Genomic DNA, 18,041 nt, shown 5'->3' with positions numbered 1-18,041 from the left:
TTTAATCCAATCCTGGAGGTGGTGGTGCGGGTGACTTGAGGTGGACGAGATGGTGAAAAGGGTGTTTGTTTTCAGATTATGAGGTAATTCAGAGAAAGTTTAGAGAAGGGTATGGATCAGCAGTGCCTGAGATTGTTGGCATTTGAGGGATTCAAGGGAGACGCGGGTGGTAGAGAAACATAGGGCGGCAGCATTGGTTAGCTGGTTTTCAAAGACCTGTTGAAGCTCTTCCTGGAGGGTGGGATGGTGATTGGTGAACCGTGAGGAAGTTATGGAAGCTGCCATTGCTGGGAAAGAGTATTGGAAAGTGGTTGTATTTGATTAGGAAACACAAGGAGACTGCTTATGAAGCTTTTCAGCGTTTAGGATTTCTGGAGAATGTGGGTTTTTTTTTTTTTTTTTTGTAAATATGGTTTTCCAATTATCAAATAGAGATCAATTTTCATGTCCATATTTTTAATCATAGGATTTTCTTTTTTCCTTTTTGTAAAGGTTATGATCATCTGATGGATGTATTTTTCAGCTCTGGTCTGAGGTGTGGCCTGACAAATGAACCATCCAGATCTTCATATGTGGTCGTGTTAACTATGGTATAAAGCATAACAATGGCTGTCATTTGCTCCAGTAGCATAACAATGGTTGTCAGATCATTCAATCTGGTGGGCACCACTGTTCATGTTCTGTAATCCGAAAGTCAGGTTGGCTCACATGAGTAACAAAGAAATAGGCAGTTAAAACATATCAATCAGCAGCAACAGATGCGTGTGGCCCACTGAATAATCATCCTAGCAAGACTCAGACCACACAAGACGTGCTGTTGGGCCACCTGATTAATGGCCCGATCTTACACACGTGCTACGTGAACTCAAACCAGTGAGCCAGCTCATTTGCATACCTTCATATTCTGGAACATTTTTATTTTTTTTTTTGCATCTTATGAATATGAGAATTCTGGCAAAGCTTAAGGGTTCTATAAAGACAATACATGTTATCAAGCAACGACAAAGCCATGAAAAAGGAAACAAAGAAATGATATAAAAGCTGGTTGGTTCTTCACAGACCGTGCATGAAGCAAAAGAAAAAGCAGTGGCTTAAAACCAAACACAAACAAGGAAAAGCAAATGGAAGAAAAGGAAAAGATAATGGAAGAAATGATGAAAGTTAGATGTATATGCAGTCAAGAGGGTACAGAAGTCAATTCAATCTCTAGAGGGAAATTGTATGGTCCGCAGTGCATGTGGGGCCCATAATTCAGCATCCAAACCATTCAGCCGATGTGCATGATCCTAACCCTTTCATGTTGGCCTTGAATGTAGACCTTTGCTTTACCTTTTTTTCTTAGCTTTTTTGTAGGCCACTTATCAAAAGGTTTGGATTTTCCAATCTGAGAGATTTTGGAGTATCACAATCTACAGTTTGGCCCATCATATCAACGCTCTGGATCCCTAAACCATGCAAGATTTTGTAGGCCACCCATCAAAAGGACAGAACTTCCAGATATTGAAGATCTTCAGGCTTCTCCCATCCACAGTTCAGCACATCATTTCAATGGTCTAGATCACTAAAACCACGGACCCCACATGTATGGAACAAATTAGAGATTTACGGTTCGGTAACCCTAGAATATCCTCCTCTCTTTACACCATTTCCAAATGCAAATAGAAAACAAAACTACTCAACGAATAAAATTAGTCGATCCAAGCATAGTTACAAACAGCTAGAATCTCTCTATAACTAAAGAAAACTGACTACAGATCCGTCTCAACCTCACTAATTCAATCCACAGATCAGTCTAACACTAAGCAGAAGTGCTTAATAAAAACAAGAAAATGATGCAGAGCGGAATACCTTACCTTGGCTGCAGGTACAACCATAATTGTATCTTGTTGCGGACCAATTGCCTATACTGTCCAGACGAAATCAGGCACATCATTCCTCGGGCCATCCAACGTACGGTACACATACATCTTTTCCACCTTCTGGCCATCGTCCAGGTTCTCATCCATCTGATCCCTTTCGTTTATAATCTCAACATTGAGCCTCGGCATCTTCTGCGCAAGTGACTTGCAGCCCCGGAGTGTGACGTCGCATGATGACATCCAAAGGGATCGCATTGTTTCATACTTCCCCACGTCTGTCAGGATCGCGCCATCGCCAAACGGACTGTCCCGGATCTCGAGCTTCCGGAGCTTCTTGCAGCCATTCAATACATAGACCATCCCCTTGTCGCTCTCCCCTGCAAATGCCACTGACAACATCTCGAGCTGCTCCGCATACATGCCAATGTATAGAAAGACCTGGTCCGTGAGTAGGCCAGTCATTGAAAGGCGCTTCAGACCTTTGCACGACTGGACAATCGCCCCGAAGCCTTCATCCAATGGCTGGAGCGTCACATGGTCAGGCCTCTGGGGGTCAAGGATACATAACCGGAAGCGGGTGAAACGAGGGCAGCTCTTGGCAACAGTGATAAGAGCGGCATTTGTCATTTGGTGGCAGAAGTAAAGCAGCGAATGGAGCTTTGGGCAGCCAGTGGAGACAGAAATCAAGCCTTCTTCCGTGACTGCGAAATTTCCTCCACCAAAGGGATCAGATGGGAACACCCTCAATTCCTGCAGTTCTTTGCAAGTGGAAGCTACGACTCCTAACCCTTTGTCTCCAATGCAATCCAAGACCTGAAGAAATTTTTTTAACTTGTTGTTTAATGGACTCAAAAGAAACAACAGGGATTATATGAAGCACAGTTGATAGCAATGGCATTTTTTGTTGTTTGACCCAGCAATTAAACATCAAGGGCTCACCTTTCAGTAATATAAGATGATGATCCGGTAAGCCCTGTCATTTTATGGCAATTCCAGAACACCCCCCTGATCGGATGATAGAAGCCAATCGATGAGAACAGAGTTCGAACCAATGGTCCACAACTTACAGGGGCCTGACTGGAAGGCTAGGATCATTTGACAGTGTAGATTTTTTGGGGCATCTCAACACACAATGGAGTGGTTTTCAAATGGGATCCAAACGTACGGTAATTATAGATTGAACACTGTATTTTGAAAATGTCAGAGAGGAAAGAGATCGCACCCATAGACGTTGAAGTTTCTGGCAATGGCGAATCAACTTGATGAGTTCAGCCTCCTGAATTGACGGTGCATAGCTCAGGTTCAGCGAAGTCAGATTCGAGCAGATGGAATAAACGACCATCAAACAACGTGGATTGACCTCCCAAAACCCCGACAAGATCTTCAAGGACTTGCAGTTGTGCAAGGCATTAGCAAGCTTATAGTAAGACTCGGAACGGATGTCATGTACAAAGGAGCCTGTGCCCAAGTCTTCCAATTGGGGTGCTCGCACAAGGATCCTACAGAGGACTTCAAAGGGCACGGCCCGGTTTAGCCTCAAACTCCTGAGGTTTGGGCACCTAGCAACGAGCCTCTCAAGAGCTCCGAAATTCACGTCTCCTTTCAGGCATGCAAAATTCAGTGAGACAAGTGATGTGAATGAATCGGGGAAACAGCTAAGCCAGTTACCCCTGCGATCGTCAACTTCACTTTCTTGTAAATCTAGCTCTCTAAGAACCCTACATCAATTAAAAACACCGAAAGATATCTCAGATGAAAATTCATTGCCCCACCGTTACCCAAATATCTTACAAGATTCAAAGGGGAAACAAAAGAATTTTTTTTAAAAAAAAAAAAAAAGAAAGAAAGAAAGAGAAGAAAACAGGCAATATCTGGCAATACTGTAAAATGAAAACAGTACATAAAGTCTCAAGACCTCCCACAAATCAGAAAGTCAGCAGGGAATGACATAGGTAACATGATGATGTCCCCCAAAAATGCATGGGAAGATTTGGATCATTCGGAGTTTCGGACGAAATTCGATTAGCCAGTTTCTAGTGCCTCATCATAATAAGTTTGGCGTTGACAAATCTATTAAAAGGAAGCATCAGTATTGTGAGGAAAAATCAAAGTTTGTATGATGGACTTTCTGGAGAGATGTTTGGAAGTGTTTGGACAGTGACGATGCAGCAAAATGCATTTAGGTAAACCAAATCCAGTGCAATGGATTCTCATCAGAAGTGCAATTTGGGATTGTGCAGTCAGTGCAGCAAAAATACAATTTGAGAGCAGATGAGAATTTGGGAGCATCCACAAGGTGCAGCAAAACACAATTCAGGAGTGAAATCAACTCGATACCATCTAAAATTGCAAGCAGTGGAACTCCCATCTTCTACTTGAAACGACACTGCTTGTGATTTGTGATGAAAATGATTCATTTCTCTAAAAAATCAAGGACCACCTTAAATGCACTAGTCTGTAAAATGGACTCTTCTGTAGAATGATACTTGGAAGTGCTTGGATGGTGAGACTAAAGACAAATGCTATTTGGGTTTTGAGGAAAACCAAAGCTAGCGTAATGGAAAATCAGCAGAAGTGTAATTTGGAAATATCCAGATGGTGCAGCAAAAATACAATTTTGAATGTCCAGACAGTGCAGCAAAAATACAGTTTGGGAGTTGAAAAAAATGCAATACCATCCGTGGAACTCTGTGTCCCACTTGAAACAACACCACTGGGGATTTGGGATTAAAAGCATCCATTTCTCTAAGAAATCAAACACTACGTTAAATGCAAAATGAAGTTTCACATCAGAGAAAAGTGCACGGCTTCCTACAATTCATTGTAATTCAACCTCATATCTCATCATTTCATAAATACCAAATACCATATGCAAACAATACTTTTCAGTAGAACAAAACCACATCATAAACAGAGTAGAATTCACATAACGAATAAACAAAACATACAGAAAGAGACACAGAGACTAGAACTTAATCATGTTGTTTTGCTTGCATTATCACCCATCCACATCATTCCAAACCATCGATTCTACTGGAGTTTCCATAGATAGCCCATAGGCCAAAACTCACACTGATTGAACAATCCTAACCCTTCAATGGACATCCAGTGAAAAACTCAGTCTATACAAACGGTTATGACTGTCCAATCCATATGATCTTAATACTCTAGCCCATCAAGGTGATCGGCTTGGTTCTCATCCAAGAAAAGGAATTACCTGCAATTCGCAGCTATCGCCGCGAGCCCGTCAGTGGTGAATCCATCACAGCTAACCAAAACCAGAGCTTTGAAGTTCGGGAACGACCGCGACAGCAGCTCGAGGTTGTCATCAGAGACCACCATCCTCTTCAGCCTCAGCTCCTCGAGCCACGGGTAGCTCTTCGCCATGGCAGCGATCCAGCCATGCACGAACCCGCCCCAGTCATGGGGCACGAGATTGAAATCGGCAAAATGAGGCTTCCCCTTCAAGCTCAAAGCCCTAACCCTAGGAAACCGCTCGATCAGCCTCTTCGGCCCGATCGCATAGCAATTTCCGATAAAAACCCGATGCCGACTCCATCTCTCTACCTTGAACCACGACTTGCAGACCAAAGACACCGAATTCCGGTCTTGGTGAGAAGACAGGGAATCGAAAATATGCTCCAGAACTTCATCCGGGAAGTACATCATTTTGAACAAACAGACAAGATTCGGCCTATTTTCATTCAAAAAACAACCCCAGTAGGTCTATTTCATTAAACAAAAAAAAAAAAAAAGAGACTTTGCTCAGATCCGTCACTCCATCTCTTGAGAATCTGCAGCAAAACTGCTTGAGATTTTGCTAGATCTGAGATATCAGATCTAATTCGAAAGAAAAGAAACTGAAAATCAAGGTCTGCATAGATCTAACAAAGAAAAAGGGGTTGAAAGATTTATTCTTTGAGCAATGACATCAAGCAAAAAGGAGATGAGAGCACTGAGAAGCTGAAAAAAGAAAATTAAAAATAAAAATAAAAAAGGAAGAAAAAACGGATGATTTGGAAAAAAATAAAATGGTAGGGATTGAGACTAAAATCGGGTCTGGAAATGATAAAAATTACAGAAATAGGAAAATGGGAAGGATAAGGAAGAAAAAAGCCTCCTATCTTCCCATCTCCTCCGCTCTCTGCTTTCCTTCACTTTCGACGGTGGTTCGTTAAAGTTAGCTTTCTTTCTCTATCTCTACCTAACCATGGTTATATTTTAACCATGGTTAGATCTTTTTTCTCAGAGACGTACGCTATAATGCTCGGAATCAGCTTCGGAAGTGACCCCTCCAGTACCAAGTTCGGTAGTGATCCGTGCTGGAAAAGCTCTGTGGGACCCACCATGATGTATATATCTTATCCACTCCGTCATTTCGTTTTTACAGATTATTTTATGGTGCGATATAAAATATGAGAAAGATCTAAGTTTTCGATGGACCACATTGCAGGAAATGTATTGATTGAACGCCCACCATTAAAACTTCCTAAGGCCCATTAATGTTTATTTTCCATCCAACCTGTTGATTAGGTATACCAGTAAAAAGGACTTGGATGAAGCCAGGGAAAACATAAATATCATATTGATTCAAAATTTTTGTGGCCCTCCGCAAGTTTTAGATTGGGGGCTTACCATCATCAATGTTTCCTATGTGTGGTCCACCTGAGACTTAAATGTATCTCAATTTTTCTCGTATTCCATAAAATGATTTGTAAAAATGGATAGACGGCCTGGATAAAACACATACACCATGATGGGCCCACGTAGCTTTTCCGAGCACCGACCAGTACCGAGCTTGGTACGGGAGGGGTCACTACCGATTCCGAGTACATAACGCTATCATACATCTATACTTCGGGTATGCGGATTGTCCTGTTCGGTCTGTGGTTCAATGATCCAAGCCGTTAATATGAAAAATCGGGATGTTAAAGCCCTCAACCTCCACGCTGATGTCAATCTAATAAAGGTTAACCATTAACTGAAATTGGACCAAAGATTCAAGGGCTGTGATCTTCGAATCTGATAGACTTTGGTGCAAAGGGCGTACGTGATTATATCAGCGATTTGAAAACCCGAATGTATCTATATTATCGGGTCGAGCATTTCCCTAATAAATGAGAAATGATCAGGACCGTAAGTGTATGGAAACATTCCCATGCTCTAGTTGCATTTTGAGATGTAATCAGTCCATGTTATCAGTCTGGACCGTCCATTTGGCTCGTCCCACTTCTCTTAAGGAAATTTGAAAAGATGATCCTGATCCGATTATCCAAACTATCCAGTTGCTAGCATTAAAATTGATGGACAAGATCAATCTAGAAAAATAGATCCCTTTACAGAATATTATGACAATCTAACTGTTGGTATTTTTTCATGGAAGTGGAATGAGGTTTGACCGGACTAAATGGACGGTGGATATATGTGGTGTGCATGCCAATCAGTCCAGATGCAACCGGATGCGTTGGATGGGCTCGCTTCTCTTTTATATTGAACCCTTACTCCATCGGACGGTCTGTGATGGATGATGAGGTGTGCTTGGAGGAATCTGAACCGTCGAATGGGGATCTGCGGTATCGCATGCATGTGTCGTTTTCTGGTCGAGAACAGCGCCTGGCAATCCCACAAGACGTGGTCAGGACTGGAACAGACAGTTATTGATATGGGCTTGTAGTTCGATGTAAATTACGAAAATGCCTAAGTGTAGATAGGAATTGCGAGTGTCAGAAAATTTCAATTTTGGAATTTGGAAGAGCATATCATGATGAGTTTTTAATGATTAGAGAAATTCAATAAGTAGGAAAATGATTTATTTTTATTTTTTTTCGGTTCCACCCATCAGATTCTACGGTAGAGCGGGATTGACGTAAATATAGTGCAACCATCTATCCCCAGCCCACGTGGATTGATAAAGGAATAATCTGATCCGTCCATCTGCATGGACCTATGCATAAACCTACTGTATGCATCAATTTCTTTCGGTTTTTTCCATGAATGCTTGACCGTCAGAAGTATATCTTCTGCCGTCGGTTTTATGGAAAACTTTAAGATGATTTATCGATGTATATTTCAATCACTTGTCCATCCACAATGGTGATGGACGAATCCAATTGGTACATCGCCGTGCCACTTGTAGCGTGAATAGATGTTCTACCGCATTCTGGTGCTTTTCGGTAGGAGTACGACCGTACCATTTCTCTGCATCCAAAATCTGTGGCTGCTGCCTTGAATGCACCGGTACGGTTTTGATGAGAAATGCTCCGATACTATGTCAGTGTATTTTCATCCATACAAAGGCACACGATTCTCATACATGTCTAGGAATGAAAAATTCCATCTGAACCGTGTAAATCGTCTTTCTTACTGTATTTGGGTATAAATTACTTAAATAATGATTCTATTTATAAGTCCGAATTTTCATAAATATAAATAACCATCTAAATGTAATAAATGGCATATCCATTTATCAGAGATTAGGATCAATCAATAAATCTTAGTTTGAAACTGTGGCCCATTATTTAGACGGTTCGGATTAGGTTATACTGTACAACGTGTGTGTGAATTAGAGGATCAATCTTTTTCGTAGTTCATTTATCTGATCGCAGTCAAGACTCCCATCTTCCCACGGTGATTTGTGTTTGGATATGCATGGGAAGGGGATTGCGTCCTACCCCTGCCCGTCTCTAGCTCCGAACGGATGTATCTGTACATCCAAGCTGTCCATCCCTATTTTAAGATATTTTAAGGCATAACTACAAAAGTTTTTGTATGGCAGATCCAACGCTTAAGTGGACCACACCAAATAAAAAGTTTGGTTGCATTAAATGCACCAGGCATTAAATGTATGTTACATTAAATGCAAGAGTAATATATGGTGTGGCCCATTTGAGCGTTGGATCTTCCCAATTTTTGTGTTCATTACTTCAAATGATACAAGAAAAAGAATGGACGGCTTAGATGTACAGATACGTTACAGTGTGCCCGCTCACAGAACTGCCCGTTCAGGGCTAGAGACGGGCGGGAGTAGGACGCAGTCCGCGTCGTATGCAATGAGGTTTGATAATTGGGACGCTGATTGCGTCCTGCCCCGCCCGGACGTTTATCCGTTCGGACAGGGCTCTGTGGGGTCCATCGTGATGTAAGTGTTAAATCCACCCGGTTTATCGTTTTTATAAGATAATTTTAAGGTGTAAATCAAAAAATAAGGCACATGAAGGGCTTAAGTGTACCACGAAGTGGGAATTGAACGTCCACCATTAAAAACTTCTTAGGAGCCGGAGAAGTTTCGAATCAAGATGATATTTATTTTTTCACTTCATCCACATCTACGTGACCTTATGAATAGGTTGGATGGTAAAAAAATAACCATCATGATGGCCCTTAGAAAGGTTTCAACTGTGGGTGTCACTGCAGCTTCCTTTGGTGTAGTCTAATGGAGCTGTTTAACTGATTCATTTTTATGATAATACCTTAAAATGATCTTCTAAAAGCGATGAAAGGCATGGATAAAATACTTACATCACGGTTAGCCCCACAGAGCCCTTGGGACGCAATCCGCGTCCTGATACTTGATGCCTAACACCACACGCAACAGACGCGGTTTGGCTGGTCACCCCAACACCAGCCAGCTAGCTATGTCAAAGCTCTATGGCCCCCATGATGTATCCGTTTTATCCAATCCGTCCATCCAGTTTTTCCATCTCATTTTATGGTCTGATCCCAACAATAGGGTCGATCCAAATCTATGGTGGACCAAACCACAGGAAACGGTGGGGATTGAACCCTTACCGTTGAAAATTTTTCGGTGGCAATGGAAGTTTTGGATCAAGCTGAAATTTGTAAATTCACTTCATTCAGGTTTGCGTGACCTCGTAAACACGTTGGATGCAAATAAACATCACAGTGGGCGCTAGGAAGTTTTTAATGGTATACACTCAGCCAACACTGTTTTCCTGTAGCGTGGTCCACCTGATATTTAGATCTGTCTCATTTTTGAAATTCTAACTAAAATAATCTGAAAAAATGTATGGACGGAGTGGATGAAACAGATAAGGCAACCGAGCTTCGACACCAGCCAGCGCCTGGTGTTGGGTTTGCTAAACATTTCGGACTCGCCCACATGCTCAAACTTCACAAGCGTGTAGGAAACAAAAGCCGTGTATTGGATGTAACGAATGTACCTAGGGTCGGGGGAAGCCTCAAACCATTCGACTGACAGTTGCTTAGGGTTTGGTTTCGTACATGTGTAGAATGCATGACCCTTGTTTCCCGCAAATGACCGACTCAATGCATGGCCAAGACGAAGCGTAAACATGCCGGTAGACCTGCGATCAGTTGTGCCCGCTTCAGGTCTAAGCCTGACTCATTTAAATGGGCCAATGAATTTCCTGAGCCAAACCCACGACCCATTCCCCAGTGGCCTAACCCAACCCGCCTATGCGTAAAATTTTTATGGCCTTAACTCACTAGCCCAACTGACACAACCAGTCTCATGTAAGGTTGTACATCGAGTCGAACCGAGTCAGCTCAACTCGGCTTGGCCACTAGTTGACCTCAGATCGAACTCGGCTTGGCTCGGTCCTTGAGCTAGACTAAACAACTCGGCTCTGCTTGGTTCAATTAGCAGCTCAGGCCAATTTGAGCCGAGTTTGAGCCAAGATCAAGCCGAGTTCACCATTGCAGCATTTTCACAAACACCAAGACTGCACCTTCAAAATCTCAGCAATGGTTTTACAGGTATTTTATCAAACACCTTCTAAGCAATATAACAATCAAGAAAAAAGGGTATTGGTTTCATATATATACCTTCCTTGCCACCCGCCACACTTTGAGTCATTTCATCAAACATGTGGCGAGTAACATCAATATCAAAGTAACCGAGTCACCGAATTGGTTCGATCCGAGTTCAATTTGAGCTGGGTTCGATCCGAGTCAAGTTGAGTTAGGGCTAGCTCGAACTTGGCTTGAACTCATTATCGAGCTCAAAAAAATCAGCTCGACTCGGCTTAAACTTAGCTTCAAATTGAGTCGAATCAAGCTTTTTCGAGTCAAGTCGAGTGAGCTAATCGAGCTAGCTCAGTTCATGTACACCTCCTTCTTGTCAATTTTAATATCTTATATTAGGCTTTTTCATATGTATGAAGCCTCATGCTTATGAGATTGAAAATTTTTTTCTTAGCATATATATGTTGAAAAATTAATGTGTTTAACATGATAGACAATATTTGAAAAATACAAAATAAAGTAAAAAAAAATATGACAAGTCTGATTCGAGGCGTGACAAAATCATTCGTCTTGAAACAAAATCTACACTCCATGTACCGCATCACAAGCACGACAAGAATATTGAGTAGTTGGCCTCCAAGATACAATGGCTATGACCCAATCTTAACGGTACACTTATTGTAAATGAGTTTGAATTAGGATGTAAAACTTACAACTGAAGTGAATTAACTCGATGCCAAACTCAGTTACAAAACACTGAGCCAAAGATTTATTTTTAGAATCGGATAGAGAAATCATTTGTTTTTAATAGACCACAAGTAGGTGCTTAAATCACTGTTTTAATTTATATGGGTTAGGTCCATTAGGTTTAAAGCCAATTGATGTAACCTTCTGAATTTGGGTAAAATCATGTGTGGGTATGCTCATGGAGCAAAATTATTAATCGTGAGTATACTCTCAATCCACATATAAACCCGTTAGCCCAACCCTAGCCCAGCCTACCATTCCCCGTGCCCACATGCATGATAAATGGCATAGGTTCAGACAAGCAATTCCTCAATACAATGAGCACACAGTGCTATGAAACTAAGTGGAAACCATGAACTCAAACAGGATGTGCTAGACTCTTAGGAGTTTCAACACCTGGCCAAGGGTTCGAGCATCCATAGGTGGTGAAATCCCACTATGGTGTGAGTGTGTGCATGGGCTGTGTGTGCGCGTGTGAAAACAAAAACAAAAAAAAAAGGATGTGCTACAAGTAGGAAGACAATCAAAATATCCACTTTCTGCAAGATCCAAAGGGTCCATGTCAGGGTTGTAAGGATGGCAAAGGGGTGTTTTAGTGGGCAACTTCTCACTTTGTGAGCTATTACATTCACCAATGAGGAGCTCCTAGTTGAGGGGTGAGACTACAAGGGTTTCTTGAGCATGATCATATGAAACAAGGATCTCATGGTAGTACTATTCATATTGATTGACAATGGCTCGAGCTTAAATATGCCTTTGAAGGCATTGGCTGCATAAGTTAAGGGGTCATCCATCCACAACCTGTCAAGTACATTTTGGGTGAGAATGTATGCATGACATTCCATCAATCCATCATTCGAGGCTCATGCATCTTTAGGGCCAGCTAAAAAATGAGGTGAGCAACGCTATGAAGAACCATGACTCAAAAACATTTAAATTCACATGGTGTGGTCCACCTGAGTTTTCAGATGGCCTGCTTTTGGGTGTCCAGTCATGTTGGTGAGGCTTATATTCTGAACGGATTTCATGGCACATACGAAACATGTGGGCCCCAAATACAATCTCAAAGGTTTTAAACAGTGGGCGTCTCATCCCGATTGTTCCTTACGATGTGGCCCATCTGATTTTTGGGCATCAAGAAGAACATGATGTGGTGTACATGATGAAGGGATTGGATATCATGAGTCATGGGTGGACCCCATACATATAGCATTGTAAGCTAAACTTAATTTTCAAAGCTTTTTGTATTGGATCCGACCCCACACAAAGATTTGCTCAATGGCTGGGAAAAATTGTCAGTTTCAAGTGCCTATGATCAGTTAGAGTACTAGAACGAGAATGGACGGTTAAAAATCTATAATGGGAATTGATAAGTGGACCCTCCACCAGTATGCGTACACTCTTTTCTCGGACACAGATTACCTATAATCAATACATGCACTCACACATACATATATAGGGAAATGCTCACCGGCGTAGGGAATTGCTCACCTGCGCACCGGTTCACACCGAACTGGTGTGAACTTTTTTAAGAACCCATTATATGTGATGTTGATCCAAAATTTGAACCATTCATGTGAAGCAGCACCTCATGAAACCCCTTGAGACCAAATTTTACTTTGATTCAAAACTTTAGTTGGCCATGAAAATGAAAACAGTTTTCTCCCTTGATTTGCATTTCTCTTTGTTATGGCCCACTAGAATTTTCGATCAGGGTAAAAATTTATCCCTTGAGGTTTCATAGGATTTCGCATCACATGGACCGACCGTTCGGATTAGACACCCATAACACGTGTGCAAAGATGCACAGTATGTGTGTGTGTGTGTGTATATATATAAATAAAGGCACTCACATCGCATTGGAATTTCACCACAATGAGTACTTAACTCATGATCTGGTGTCGAAACTCTTGTGAGCCTACCACTAAGGCATAGAGGTGTACATGAACCGTACTAGCTCAATTAGCTCGCTCGACTTGACTTGAAAAAGCACGATTTGACTCAATTCGAAGTTGAGTTCAAACCAAGTCGAGTTGATTTTTTGAGCTCAAAAATAAGTTTGAGTTGAGTTCAAGCTGGCTCCAGCTTGACTCGACTCGGATCAAACCCAACTCGAATCAAACTCGGATCGAACTAGTTCGGTGACTCGGTTACTTTGATATCGATGTTGCTCACTAAGTGTTTGATGAAATGACTCAACAAAGTGTGGCTGGTGGCAAGGAAGGTATGTATATGAAACAAATACCATTTTTTTTCTTGATTTTTATATTGCTTAGAAAGTGTTTGATAAAATACTTGAAAAACCTTTGTTGTTGTTTTACATATAGTGAAAATTTGAAGGTGTAGTCCAGGTGCTTGTGGAAATGCTGCACAGGCGAACTCGGCTTGATCTTGGCTCGAACTCAGCTCGAACTGGCCCGAGCTATTGACGAACTGAGCCGAGCTGGCCAATCAGGCTCGAGGACCGACCCGAGCCGAGTTCGAGCTAATGTCAACTAGTGGCCGAACCGAGCCGAGCTGGACTCGGTTCAACTCGATGTACACCCCTACTAAGGCATGAGTAAGGATCTGAATATCAGCGTCTTAATATTTCAATGGACCTTAAGAGTTTTCAACTTTCATTGGTGAGTATCATCATCCCTATTTCTTGGCTCACTTAAGTTTTGAACATGACTTATTGTATAGGGTGGATGTCGGACAGGCATCATGGTAGCTGCATTAAGTTTTTGTTACGCGGGCCCCCTCACTGAACATGTGTTATAAGAAACTAGACGTCCCTCTTTTGAAGTTTGGTATTAGGACAATACACTTTTATGCCTTTCTAATTCAAAATAAAATAAGTGTCATAGGCATCAGAAAAGATGGGCGTAAATATTAACCTTTGATTGAAAATGGTACACATGCCATTTGTGGACTGGATTCAGACCCATCACTAGTGGCTACCATTGCAGGATTATGTATTACTCGGGTAACACCCACTAAGGTGCTACCCTTACCCATGGGGCCCATATTGATGAATTTTTTGTATATCCACACCGCCCATCCATGTTTTCAGCTTACTTTAGGAAATTATCTCGAAACTTAATCAGATCAAAGTCTCCAGTGGGCCGCCATTATTAACAAAAAAGGGTGGTCAGTTTAAATCCTCCTGTGAATAAGTTAAAAGATGATATTCTAATAAAATCATTTATTTAAGAATCCAATCTTTTATTGTCACAAATAGAAATTTTCTGTTTCCCATATCATTAAATGTAGGCAATGATGATGTGGCCTTATCATAAAGCAAAGGATCCAGACTCTTTATACAATGGGACTTACCATAGATGGGGGCCATGCCCCTCAAAATTCCCTAGATGGGATTGTTTCAATCCTTTGATTATTTCTCTTATTTTTCTTAATAGAGCTGACCCAGGCCCCTACCTGGCCTTTGTAGGGGCTACATTAATAACAACCTCATTGCAGAGGAACATATTAAGTGGAATTTAGATCATTTCATTGTCAAAGTGCATAACTTCCGCTCAGGATTAGTGAAGATTTTTAGCCAAGTTCGAATCTTATACACGTGTGCCACACATGCGGCATTAGCTTTTATCAACACCACATGTGTGGTACTTAAGTATGGAGAAATTATCCAATGCTATAATAGCCGTACATGTTATAGTGCTCCTTGAAATGTGTCAATTGGACAATTTAAATAAGTATTAGTACACAGTAACTATCCTATCAATGGTTCTTAAATGGACGGTCGAGATCATTTGTATAAAAGTATGTCCCACCAACAATTTGAGCCATCTGTTTCTTGGAGTCCATCATGTACAGGTCATGATTACAAAGAATCGCTTTTGTCAGGCAATCTAATCATCTCATCCAAGAGTTGAAAAATGAGTGGCTAGACAAACCACCTTACATATGGATCATCTAATTATCTAATGGATTTGATTTTTACATGGAACTCCCCATGATGTGTCTTGATGCAACTGAGAGATCATCTAATCCGTTGGATTGATCAGGTCCAAATCCAGACTTTAGATAGATCAATTGGACTTTTCATGTGTGCAATGCAACTGGGAAATCATCTAATCTGATTGATTATTAAATGGAAATCCACAAAATATCTGGTGGGCCTGATGGTCAGTCCAGACTCCAAATACATCAATTGGACTTAAAAAAGGGAGATAGATGGACAGTAATTTCCGTGTCTCTTTGAAACCACTAGCAATGGAATTTATTGCTTCTTGGACATTTCTCTTTAAGTGTATGATGAGGGATATATGAAAAATGATTCTATTGTACCATACTTACTGTAAGTACAGTACCATGGAATCATATCCTAATTTATAGATGTATGGGTTCTATGAGGTCCACCTCATATGATCTTCCCGTAGGGTCTAGATCTATGGCCCCACTGTGATGTGTCGAACATCCAAGCTGTGCATTTAGTAGGTTTCCTCTAGGTTATGGGATGTCCCAAAAATCATCCTTATCAGGAGCTTAAGTGAGAAACTTCGTTTGAAACCTGTAATGTCATTATTAAAGAATTTAAAAGCATTTGGTGAGGCCCACTTAAGTTTTGAAATGGCCTGAATTTTGGTGTGACCCCTCATCCAAGTGGGACACATACAATGGATAGGGTGGATGATTTGAACCACATCTCAGTTGGCCATATAAACCATGAGGATCCTGATTTCAGTAGGTGGGCATTCGGTCTCAACTGTTGTTTGTGGTGTGGCCGGCTGAAGTCATGAATGGGCATGATGTTTGGGTCCATGGTCCACCAAGGACGGGTTCACCGTGGATGTCCAACACATATCATGATGGTGCTTAAGCTTGACATTATTGGAACCCTCCCATCACCATTTCCATGAACATCATAGTACCTTATCCATATGTTGCACATCCAACTAGTTGTGTGTGGGACCTTCTATGGTATTTGTGTGAAATATTGATTCCTTAAATAAGGTTGTTCCCGAGTAAAAATGAGATGCCCTAAAAATCAGGTCAATCTAATTAATAGGAGGGGTACACCTTATAAAATAATAAACAACTACTCAAAAAACTCCACGCTTAAGCGGGGCAACCCATTGTCATAGATGGATTGACCTATTTTTTGGAGCATCCCATTGTTATAGTTGGATAGGCCCAACTTTTTGGGCATCTATATTTTTCATTGTTGGATGAGTGACATATGAAACAAACATCGCCAGGGTCCCACACACCGGTATCTTGGACATGCTAGTTGTGTGTGAGCATTTCTCTAAATGGGTTTTGCTAATGTCCTTACTATTCGAAGGAAACCTTCTAAATTGCACATGGAGTGAATTTTTTTTTTATAAATCAACATACACTTACACCCACAGAGACACTACATAGGCCACATGTGCACGGCCAACTCATGACATCAATGTTGAAACTCGCAGTCTACCATTGAGATGTGAGAAGAGACCCACGAAAGGAGTGACCTTTTGTTGATATGAGCCGTTCATTCATACGTACAATTAGGAGCAAACCATAGTACAAAAATCATACCAATTGGATGATCCTAATCTTCCAATCAATAGCATAAAAATGGCATTCAAGATTGATCAAGAAATAAAATAAGTCTAATCATCATCTTAAAATATCTAGTAGATAGATCCCACCTTGTATTTTTATGATTCTAAAGTAATACTTTGATTTGATAATGTTAATTAACATGTGATTTATGGCTTGTAAAAAACATATGATTGTAACAAATTGGTCTATTTAAAAGGGTAGGATCGTCTTATCAGCATGATTCATGCAATGTGACTTTCTTCTATCTGTACGAATAAATGAATGATTCAAATTGACTGTCGATCACCTTATATGCCATTTGAAAGGTTTGGGGACATTAGTAAAACTTTATGTGTGCATACCAAAGGCACTGTACGTGCAACACACATTAAGGGAGAGTAGGAGAGAGAAAAATGAGAGAGATGGGGAGAGAAGGCCAGGTGTATGCATGCTTTAAAGGATGGTGGACTAATTCCCCATTATTTATTTATTTATTTATTTATTTTTATTTTTTTTGTGTGTAGTAGCCCACTTGAGTTTTAAATTTTCTTCGTTTTCAAAATGAAGCCATAGTATTAAGTGGTGCAATGGATATACAAAACGAATTGTATTAAATTATGATGGTAGGTCATTGATAGCCTCTATCATATGACTCCCTAATAGTATGGTCAAGTTAAGTGATATTTAAAGAAAAAGGAGAAGGTACTAAACATGAAATTAATAACTTTTTTTTTCATTACAATCTTAAGATAGAAATCATGTAAGAATGACAACACATATTTTTCAGTTTCCAAAATACCGTATATATCTTCATTTGAAGTGCCTTCCCATGTCCCTTTAATGATCAAAGTATTCAGCCTTTAAATTGTTAAAAAACTAGGGAAATGTAGTAATAGTATTGTTGTTGCCATGGTGATGTTTAGCCATGGATCCTAAAATCTACTAATCTAGAACTCTAGCGGGCCTCACCAACATAAATAACTAGGGGGGAGGATAACGTCCTTAGTTGCATTAATTAGAGCCCACTTGAGTTTCCAAATGGCCTAAAATTTGAGTTGGCCCTTCATCTAGGGTGGATCTCTCAGATGAATGGATTGGATGATACTTACTCAACAGAGTGAACCCTCTACAACATCAAGGGTGGCATCCCCTATCAAGTTTTTCCTATGGTGTGACCCA

The 18,041-nt window shown here is 40.8% G+C and overlaps 1 protein-coding gene across 1 annotated transcript; it reads right to left on the bottom strand.

Annotated features, from left to right (window-relative positions):
* Positions 1 to 1,659: 1,659 nt before the first annotated feature.
* Positions 1,660 to 6,022, bottom strand: LOC131239363 (protein AUXIN SIGNALING F-BOX 2-like). The gene is made up of 3 exons (XM_058237040.1): positions 5,077 to 6,022; positions 3,082 to 3,577; positions 1,660 to 2,672 (listed from the first exon to the last, which is right to left on the bottom strand). The coding sequence occupies exons 1-3, from the start codon at positions 5,526 to 5,528 to the stop codon at positions 1,902 to 1,904; spliced, it is 1,719 nt and encodes a 572-aa protein (XP_058093023.1). The 5' UTR covers positions 5,529 to 6,022; the 3' UTR covers positions 1,660 to 1,901.
* Between the last annotated feature and the right edge of the window lie 12,019 nt (positions 6,023 to 18,041).

Source organism: Magnolia sinica, chromosome 3 (assembly GCF_029962835.1).
Source record: "Magnolia sinica isolate HGM2019 chromosome 3, MsV1, whole genome shotgun sequence".
NCBI lineage: Eukaryota > Viridiplantae > Streptophyta > Magnoliopsida > Magnoliales > Magnoliaceae > Magnolia > Magnolia sinica.
Note: the sequence above shows the minus strand (reverse complement) of the source record. Positions and strands in the feature narration are given on the sequence as shown.

Coding starts and splice junctions, on each gene's coding strand:
- LOC131239363 (XM_058237040.1), bottom strand. CDS start 5,528: ATGATGTACTTCCCGGATGAAGTTCTGGAGCATATTTTCGATTCCCTG. Junction 3,578..5,076: donor GCGATAGCTGCGAATTGCAG/GTAATTCCTTTT, acceptor TAATTGATGTAG/GGTTCTTAGAGAGCTAGATT. Junction 2,673..3,081: donor AGAAACTTCAACGTCTATGG/GTGCGATCTCTT, acceptor AAATTTCTTCAG/GTCTTGGATTGCATTGGAGA.